This window comes from Cenococcum geophilum (assembly GCF_001692895.1).
Source record: "Cenococcum geophilum 1.58 unplaced genomic scaffold K441scaffold_106, whole genome shotgun sequence".
Taxonomy (NCBI): Eukaryota; Fungi; Ascomycota; class Dothideomycetes; order Gloniales; family Gloniaceae; genus Cenococcum; species Cenococcum geophilum.
This window is the reverse complement of record NW_027137664.1, coordinates 18,039-28,510: the sequence shown is the minus strand read 5'-3', so window position 1 is coordinate 28,510 and position 10,472 is coordinate 18,039. Positions and strand designations below refer to the sequence as shown.

Sequence of the window (10,472 nt, the reverse complement as noted above, 5' to 3'; positions counted from 1 at the left end):
TTAACTGTTAGACGTTGCGTTTAGACATATAGAGGTTGTCTTTAGTTTTTAATATATGTTATTAACGAGCGCCTTACGAGCTTATAGGTCTTAGATAATATCACAATCTTAGGTAGTATGCATCTCGGCTTATATAAGCTTTAGGTGGTAGTCCTATAAAAGGCGGTAGTATTTATTAGGGTCTTATGCTACCATTTTTACAAACATCTCGGCGTCTTATATTTTAATTTTAATAGGTAATAGCCCTTCCGTTTGCTTGTCCGTAGTTATATAGTTAATAAAAGATAAGATATTATTAGTGTCCGTCTCCTTNGGGGTTAAGGCTANGGCTAATAAATNNAATTNTCCTNGGATTAATTAGCGTTATAGGTTAAGTATAGGTATTAGATTGTTCTTTAGGTTTAATATAGTAGCTAGTAAGGGATATCGTCTTACTATTGTGGGTTCCTTAGAAGTATAAAGTGAGGTAATTTATAGATACGCTGCTTCTGGCAGCGCCTGCAGTATTGCAGAGACGTAGAATTAGTCGTAGGCTAAGCGTCGGTGGTAAAAAAGGCGCAATGTAATGTTATGGGACGGGGGCAGTGGCTATAAAGCGTATGTATTCGAGGAGTCTATAAGACGTTGCGCGATCGATCGTAAGGGTCGAGGGCGTAAGGAGGNGATATACCTACGCGTAGCTGACATAAGCTGTACGCGAGGTGTATGCAAGAGCACGGGGCTCTCCTATAGAGGCCCCTGTGGTGGGGTTCCGTGACAAGTATAAGGCTGTTTTAAGTTAATAGAGATTGCGTGGTCTTTTACAAGGTGTTTTTTTATATTTGTGGTTAATAGTGCTAAGTAGCTTTCGCACTGGTTGCAGTATATAAGCCTTCGGTTCTTTTTATCGTATATTGGCTCATTTTCGTATAGTAGGCGAGTAAATTTATGGACTAGATATCGAAGCTAAGCCTATTATGTGCTAGAGCTCTTAATTAAGCTAGGAGTATTTTTAAGAAGAGATAAATCCGCTTCTGAAGCCATATTTCATACAATATTATAGTAGAAAAGTAGTAAATTTAATGGGGAAAATTTAATGGGGAATGCTAAGGAATATTACGATACTTTGATACGATACGAGATATCGTATCAATAGTGGATCGTCGATCCGTATCGCGATAAGATTAGATTTCGCCCACCCTACTGCCGATTTAAGTCAATGGCAATAACAAATAGGAAATTAAAGAGATACTGGCCTATAAGCTAGTAAGGAAAACGCTTAGTTAGAAAGGCTATAACCTAGATCCTACCTAGTATCCTATATAGAACTTTATCGGCAGTCCCTATAAGCTTTAAGAATTCCATAGCCGTTACCCTAATAAACTAGGACCGCTAAGGTACCTAGACAAATAGATGGAATTCTAGTATAATAAAGATAATAAGTTACTAAAAGAACATAAAGATAAGAACGCCTTATAGGCATAATACGGACATACAAAGCCTAAGGGCAGGCTTTTGCGGAGGGGGGGGGTAATGTTATGGCACTGGCAGAAAGCGGCAGCTATAGTAAACGTTATGGTAGACGCAGGGCTCACGTGACTCTTACGTGACTAGGGGATTGTATATAACTCCTCGCGTTGCTACTTATCCTTTCCTTTCCTTTCCTTTTCTTTAGCTTTAGATTCTCGTTTATAGACAATCCAATTGTACAGGCTTGCGCGACCCTTTTGCCGTGCTTATGTCTCGATTGACTGAGTCGCTAACAGTTTCTAATATTTAATCGTCTTTTTCCAAAGCGAATATAGACGTTCCGGCCGGCTCGAGCACACTAACAGCTTATATATAGTGTTCCTTATTAAAATATGCCTAAATATACCATTTTAGACTACCTCTAACTTCATATCCTTTTTATAGAATTTTATAAAAATTTAAGTATGGCTTATTAAATACTAAAACTATAATTCTATATAACAAATATATATTAAAAGTGTAGTTAAAAAAGTACTTGTTTAATATAAACTAAAATTATTAATAACATTATTATATAGCTATATTATATATTACTATATAACTATAATATAAATAGTTCTTTTTTATATCTATTAAGATTAATAGTTATATTTTTATATAACTTAAACTTATATGTTTATATTATAAATAAAGTTATAATATATTTTACAATAACTATAATTATTATTTATTCTATTTATTGCCTAATTCGGTCCCTTTTCTAAGTCTATATAGGTTTCTACATTCTATTTATAGGAAAAATCCCTAGTAGGGAAAACCCTTTATCGGCAAAATATTGTCCCCTATCAATGGCCTCAATGGTTAGCAATTGGCGTGCAGTTAGGGGCATTTGGCAACTTGACCGACTAGCCTATATCGTGTTTTTTTTAACGCGCAGCCTACGCGCAGCCTGCGCGCAATCTACGTAATTAGCAATTTCGTTAATTTGCCTTCTTACTTATAAAAATATTAAAGTCTTTTAAGTTCTATAATATAGTATTATATATTATATATAATATAACCTCCCTAAATAAACATTTTTTAAAAAATTTATTATATAATTTTTTTATAGCGTTATTAGGGGGCTTATTAGAGCCTAAGTAAAATAAGCGAAATTTAGAAAATTAAAAAATCTATTAAGTTAGGTGTTAAGTTAGTTATTAGACACGCTAATTGCGTAGGCTATATATAGGCTACGTATTAATAACGTTAAATACGTTAACTAATTAGCAGTATTTGATTTTTACTTAATAGGTAGTTTAAAAGTTAGCCTGCGAATATTTTTCTAATATTAGTATAACCTTTTAACTAGTTTTATGCGCTTTGCCTTTACCTAATATATATAATAGGGCTATAACGGTCAGCTACTACCGCCTTCCTAATTGGGCTTATCGCCTTCCTAATATAGTATATTACCGGGTTTAAAATTAAAATAACAACTTTATCTTATTTTAAATGCTTATAGCTAAATTAAAAAAATCTTTTACTAATACCATAATGCCCCGCTAGCCCCTGTAACCTAGTAGAGAAGAGAAAATATAGAGCGCCATTATTTCCTAGCGTTCTAGGCTCTATAAAGACCGGGAAACTTATATAAAGGCCTATAGGGTAGATCCATAGACATTTTAACACTATTTTAATAGAAAGTAATAGCCATAAAGTTGCCTATACCAACTAGAACCGTATTACCGTTGCTAGCAAAGATATAATTATTTAACACCTTATATACCTTACAAACGCTAGATTTCTATATAGTGATATTTACGACTAGCTTCACCCCCCCCTTAAGCGAGCGCTGCGAGATTTCAAATTCGCTTCGCGCATCCGACCTCACTTAATCGCCACTAACTGTATATAGTAATTAAAGCGAACGCATGTGCCTGCACGTAAGGACCGTCCTAGTTGCCAGGGACGATTAAATTAAAGCTATATAGAACCTACTCCTGCCTACTAAGTCGTAATATCCACCCAAAATTGTGTTGTATTACTGTTAATTTGCCTCTAATATGTATCCTTCTTTAAAACGCGTAGCAGCTTAATTAATGGGCGATAGTCCTCCCTCTTAGCGAACTTAATAAAACTTCCTTTCTCCCTCCTTATTATAATAGCTACTGGGGCGCGAATATAACGCCGTTTAGCTGGGCTTTATACTAGAGGAGCTTAAGGAAATAGAGGACGATTTGGAAGCCGCAGCGGAGGCTAAGGAAGAGGCAGCGTATTAGCATATGCGCTACCAAAGTCAGCAGGCTTCTTAAAGTTAGTTTAGTAGATCGCCTTAATTAAGATCTTATACGTCGCCGTATTTAACACAGGAGCCGCTAGTTATACCAGTACCGCGATATTAAGCCACGGCCTCTTAAGAAGCTGCTCGAGCTCCTTAAGCTCCTTAAGCTCCTTAAGCCCCTTGGGCTTCTCGGGCTCCTCGGGCTCCTATATTTCCTTACTTACCTTTAGTCTCCCGCTTACCTCTAAGGGCTTACTTACGCTTACTAAGTAAGTACAAGGAGGAGCTAATTCCGCTACCTCCTTGCCTGCGTTTTAAGAGTAAGATTAGTAATATAGAGAAGAGAAGCGGCGGCGTATTTGTTACCTACAATTATAATATAGTAATTTAATACCTAAAGGATTCGCCTTTTACTGAAACTCTTATTAGTGTAAGCCTCTAGCTTTATAATCTTTGGCGACTCTAAGTCTTTCCTATTTATAAAAGAGAGCTATATTATTAAGAGTAAGGCATTCGCATTAAGCTCCGGCCGGTTAAGGCTAAAGTTAATACTTAGTACGCAGACGTTTAGGACGTTAGGTTTAATGTAATAGAAGTTAAGGTTATAGCTTAGTAGTAAAAGGTTAATACTTAGCTTATAGTGTGGGCGAAGCATACTAATAGAAGTGGCGTAATTAAGGCTCTTACCGTTAACCTCTTAATTATATATGCTCCAGCTAGGAATTAGCCAGTAGCCTTTTATTTTAGAGTTAGTTCTCGTCCGTTAATACTTAATTAACTTTAGGGTAAGGTTTTAACGCCCTTATAGATTTTAGAGCCGAACTTAACGCCTTATATACCTCCTACTAATACCGCTATAGATTTAATAGGATTATAGGTTAAGCTTACTAGATATTAGCGTTATAAAAAGCGCTACCTAAATATTAATTAGTATTATATACTTGGCTAGGTAGATATTAAATTAATAGATAAGGACTTAAGAGAATAGGTAACTAGCATCTAGTATAGTATTGCGAATATTTAGAATCCACCTTATAATCTTGCTGCTCGGCTTACTAAGAGAGCAGCAAATGGAGGGAATAGCAGTAGAAGAGCACGTTAATTAGCCTCTGGCGAAAGCTCTACTGCTAGTACTCTAGGTATCGTTAATTACTTTTATATTAGCTCTATAAGCCTAGTACCAGATTAGCAAATAGATTAGTAAACTCCTACACTAGTAGGCCGATTAATATTACTATCCTTACCTATATTACTAATACGCCGTCTACAAGGCGTTAACCGCGTAAAGGATTTAGAGGAGTTCTTTGTGTATTAAAAGTAGAGTGTAGCTGGTGATCTTAACTGGGAGGCTAACTTTAAGGCGGCATATAAAGTTGTTTATAATCTAAGATAGGACTTAGAGCTCCTACGTAATAAATCTAATAGCGCTAATCCAGTTAAGGAACTTGTAAAGGCTAGTGTTAAATCGGGCGTCGTAAGGCGGCTATAGAAGGACTTAAAGAAGTGCGCAAACGAGCGTCGTACTTAGCTTAAAGGAAGTTTCTAAGATGTAGATAATTAGCAAAATATAGGGTGTCTTTATTACTGCTGGCGGCCCTATAGTGGTAGAGACGCCCTATATAGGGTGGTTTTTAAGATGTAGATAATCTTAATTAGTAAAATATAGGGTGCCTTTATTACTACTAGTGCCTCTATAGTGGCGAAGACACCCTATATATATAAGAGATAAAAGCCTCTTAGTATATTTATAAGTGTTAAGTACAATTAGGAATGCTACTAAAAATCGATCTTTTCTTACACTAAAAATTAATCTACCCTTATACCAAAAACCTTAATAACTGTACCCACTATATCGGAAATATCCTCTCGCGCTTTCGCTCTTGCTATTAACCTCATCTACACTCTAATAAAGGAAGGCTTTAAAGCTATACCTAAAGCTTTTAGGGTGCTTTGCCTAAGAGGACTACTCCTACTAAATAAAAGCTTTCAGCTCCCCAAAGAACTCTTTAATTAGATTTAAATTAGGTAAGTATATAGGTAAATATATAAGCTTAACACCAAAGGCGTTAAAGAGAGCCTATATTCTTTCTAAGTAATAAAAGCTAGCGTTATCTATAACCACTACTAATCGCTTAGCAGGAAAGCGATTACACTATAGTAGAAGAGTATTTGCCACCTAGAACTTAAAGCCTTTGCTATTTATTAAGCCTTTATATACTAAGGCTACTAGTATACCGTTAACTGTATACGCAGGCAGTATATTAAGCCTCGTCTTACCCCGATTATATGGCGTTTATAGTACTAGTATAACACTAAAGGGAGCCCAGCCAGTCTTCCGCACGCCCGTCTTTAAATCCGCGCCTAACTTATCTATAAATACCAGTTAATCGGCGGTATACTATAATATAATGGCGAAATATATATCGCGATCGTAAGAGCTGCGCTTAAGAGCTACCTGGCGACACTACTTTATATAAGCTACTCCCTAGGCTCTACAAAATAATCTAATTAGCTTACCCGCTTTCTTATCCAGCTAGCTAAATAAAGCTCTTAAAATATTATATAGCGGCTTACTATAATATTAAATATATTATAGAGTAACCACTGCAACTTATCACCAAAGAGAGTTAGCTTTTCCTCCAGCCGCATTAGTATTACCACAACCATCTAATTGCTCAGTAAAAACTGGCCACCCTCACCATTTAAAGGCGCCTAAGTTAATCCGAATACTCGCAAGTTCCTTCTAATTAAGGCAATTAATCGAATTATACAACTAGCGGTGGAGGCACATTCTGCTTAAGTTACTCCAAGTCGAAGAAGATCCTCAATTAGGGCGTGCTGATATGGGCCCATTTGCGGAGCCATATTGCGAATATAGTACAGGTAAAAACCTCACGATATTTGACAAAGATCACGACACTGCAGAGGAAGGCCGGTTGTAAATGGCTTTAAGTCCGTTAGAAGCAAGGTTCTTACGGCCAAGCATACGGCTTCGCTTCAATTACTATGTACAGTTGGTGGCGATCAAGCGAGGTCGGATGCGCGAAGCGAATTTGAAATCTCGCAGCGCTCGCTTAAGGGGGGGGGGGGGTGAAGCTGGTCGTGAACATCACTGTATTAGCAGCGTACCATTTAATTAATTACTCTAGTAGTCCTCCACCGGGAGTACGCTAATCTTCCTTAATACGTCTATGTTGACCCTTTTAGTATAAAGTAAGTATATAACTTCCTATAATGGTAGGAAAAGCTTTACTACTGCTATATATATTTAATTAATTAAGAATAAGCTTTTATAAATAATAATCTAGGCCTTATTTAGAGATTCTTTACTAACTATACCTACGCCATTACTTAATATAATATTAGCGAATTTAATAGGTAGAATATAGGTAAGACAGGATATATAATAGGACTAGCTTTTACTGTAAAAGTAGTTTTATTAAGAGGCAGAATTATTAACTTTAAAACGATTAACGGTAATAGGGAGTAGGTTACCTAAATTGACTTAATTAGCATGTATAGGCAAATAATTCTAGCGTTTATTATTTTTAAAGGGAAGTAGTATATGGATTTACTATAGGAAATAGTAGAGGAAGCTATAGGCGAGTGCCTAATTAGAATAATAGAGAATGGTTAGTTAAATTTAAAAAAATAGGCTTTAAGTGGCTTTAATATTTTAAGCGTTATACTCAGTAAATAGAAGTATAGGAGGCCTCTAAAATCAATACCCTAAATATTAAACACTATGGCTACTAATTGCTTATTATAGATAGGCACCGCTCTTATACCAATATTGAGTTTATAGAGTTCTGCTAGAAGTATAAGATTATTTCTATATATCTTTTACCTTACTTAACCTACTTTCTACAGCCTCTAGATCTTATTATCTTTTTAGTAGTTAAGTATCTATATTTAGCCAAAGTTAATAAATATACAGCTTGCGGTATTACTAGTATTAATAGAGACTACTTTCTATAGATCCTAGGTAAGATTAGGCCTTAAATATATATGCCTAAACTAATTAATAGTGCATTTAAAGCTGCAGGCCTTCTTTTCTTTAACTCTAATTAAGCCCTCTAATACCTTTTAGGGCAGCCTTCCTCTATATAACTATATATACCTTAGCCCTTAAACAAACCAACGCTTTTATTCTTACCTCTGCATCTAAAGACTCTAAAAAGCCACTCTAATTGAGCTCGGTATAGCCATACAATCCATTATTTAGATACTACTTCTAAAGCAATTAATGTTGTTATTAGAAAACTTATAAGCTATATAGATTTAATAGATAAAGGCATAGAAATACTACGGCTAGAAAATACTAAGCTTTATAATAATGCTATAGATACGAAAGTCAAGAAGAAAAAGAAGCGGGTAGTACTTCCTATTAAATTAGTTTTTACTACTAAATTAGCTAAAGTACTTATTAACACTAAGGAGGCTGTAAATAAGGCTAAGTAGAGGGCTAAGAATACTAGAGATCAGCTAAGAGGGGAGAGAAAAAAGGTAGCTATAGTTACTAAGGTATAAGTTTAAGAAAGGAAGGAGGCTTGGGCTGCTGCTATAAAGGCTAAAAAGGTTATAGATTAATATAAAAAGGACTTAGAAAAAGTAGATTAGGTAGCAAAAAGAGCATAGAAGGCATTAGTAACTATAGGCAATATAGTGTGGGAGGGTACGACCTCTCTAAGATAGGAAAGTCACAGTGCCGTCTGTCTGTCTGTCGGTCGGTCGGTCGGTCGGTCATAATCAGTCAGTAGAACAGTCAGTAAGAAAGAAAGAAAAGAGTGTATTTCCGGTAACTGGTAAGGTCGTGATATATATATAATAGAGGGAAGAAGGAAGGAAGCCGAAGGCTCTATAAATATAGGAAAATGCCAAGACAGTAGGCGACGTCCAATCTATACCACCATATACCTCCCCCACCAAGAACGTTGTCCCCTAACATTCTATAATATAGAAGAATAGCAAAACGAGAGTATAGCAAAAGCAGAATAGACAAAGGAAAGCATATCCATAAACGAACGCAGGTAACTATATCCTTAGCCCTTCCATAGAACTGCTCTACGGCGTCTTTCCGTTACCCATAGCTAAGATCCGATTTTCCTACTAGCAGTAACTAGGACAGCAGTAAACCAAAAATAATAATGGCAGCAGTAACAGCAGTAATAGCAGTAGCAGTAACAGTAGCATAAACAGTAATAAAAGCAGACAGTTAGCGCGGTAAAATAAAATGGAACAGTCGGCGGTAGAGCACTCGGCAGAAGAACTTAGTAACAGTTAGTAAGCAGTAGGATATCCAGCAGCAGAACTTTTGGTAGCAGAAATCTCGGTAGCGGCAGACGGTCGATAGTAGTCGGTTGGTAGCAGTCCGCTGATACAGCAGTAGCAGTAGCAGCAGTAGCAGCAGCAGCAGTAACAGAACGGTCAATGGCAGTGGTCAGTAGCAGTCGGTCGGAGGCAGGGCGATTAAAACGGTAGGGTATGGCGGTCGGGAGAGCAGCAGTAGAACAGTCAAAACAGCATTAGGCCTAGAACAGGTCGGCTAGAACAGTTGGACGGCATAACAGATCCAGCAAATCCAGCAGCGGTACAGATCTAGAACAGTAGAGACAGAGCAGTTGGTCAAGACAGTAGGGACAAAATAGCCGGATGGAATAGCGGCAGCAGCGGCGGTAGCAGGACAGTCAATCAAGGTAGCAGAGGCTCTGGATTAACTCGATCGTTCCGCTGCCGTTTAATATCAAAACTCTGCATCTAGCTCTGTATCGGTCTGCATCGTACGCAGCTTCTCAGTCAAGGCTCTGCCCGTGGCTTTGCACTAGGCCCTGCATCTAGCTGTACATCAGTAGCTCCACACTGCATATTCTGCGTCCGTGTCTGCGTGCGTGCCTGTATGCCTGCGTTGACTATTAGCCGGAGACTGTTTAATTGGTCGGCGACGACGTGCTGCAACTGGTCGTTCAGTCGTTTAATTAAGGCAGAAAGTCGGCCCGGTCAAAGGCTCTGATTGTCCTAATTTAAATGCGGAGACGGCGTTCAGCTGATTAAGATCTGATAAGGCCCTGGCTTGACTTAAGGTGTCTTCTGCTGCATGTACGACTGGGGCTTTGCATCCGTAAACAGTTGATTAAAGCTTCTGTGTAGACGTCTGATTAGTCAAGGCTCTGCATCTGCCGTTTAATCAAGGCTTCGCATATATAGGCGTCCGGTTAAGCCGCCGTACTGTTGTCCAATCAAGGCTCTGCACCTGTATGCTCCATATCCGTAGACCCCGTGTGAGACTCCGTGTAAAGCTCCACATCTATATCTGCAGGAAAGATCGTTCTAGTTAACCAATCCGTGGGCGTCGAGACGGGCGGCAATCGATCGATAAGGGGGTAGATAGTTAAGGGAAGAGACTCTCGCAGAGGCTCCAAAACGTTAATTGACCGTGTTTCCGACGTTCTTCCGGCCGTATACTGGTTTCCTAATTAGGCCTAGTGCCTGCGTGCCTGCGTGCCTGCGGTAATGCATCTTTGACTGCCAATCGAAGACGTCTAACGGCGACGGGTGACTGACTTAACTAACAGTGACAACGTACGATCGACGGACGTTCAAATAGGGTATTAGGTCGGCCCGACTGAAGGCTCTAATTTGACGACTTAACTTGTACAGGCGGCGTTCGGCTGATCAGGATTTGACTAAGGCTCTGGCTTAACTCAAGGTGTCCTCTGCTGCACATACGATCTAGGCTCTGTATCCGTAGGCTCTACATCTA

General features: G+C 38.1%; 1 protein-coding gene across 1 annotated transcript; it reads left to right on the top strand.

Annotated features, from left to right (window-relative positions):
- Positions 1-7,534: 7,534 nt before the first annotated feature.
- On the top strand, positions 7,535-7,690 carry K441DRAFT_597259 (uncharacterized protein; the record flags this gene model as incomplete). Its single annotated transcript, XM_067645052.1, has 1 exon — positions 7,535-7,690. A coding segment is annotated over one exon (156 nt), but the record flags the coding sequence as incomplete, so codon positions are not given.
- Between the last annotated feature and the right edge of the window lie 2,782 nt (positions 7,691-10,472).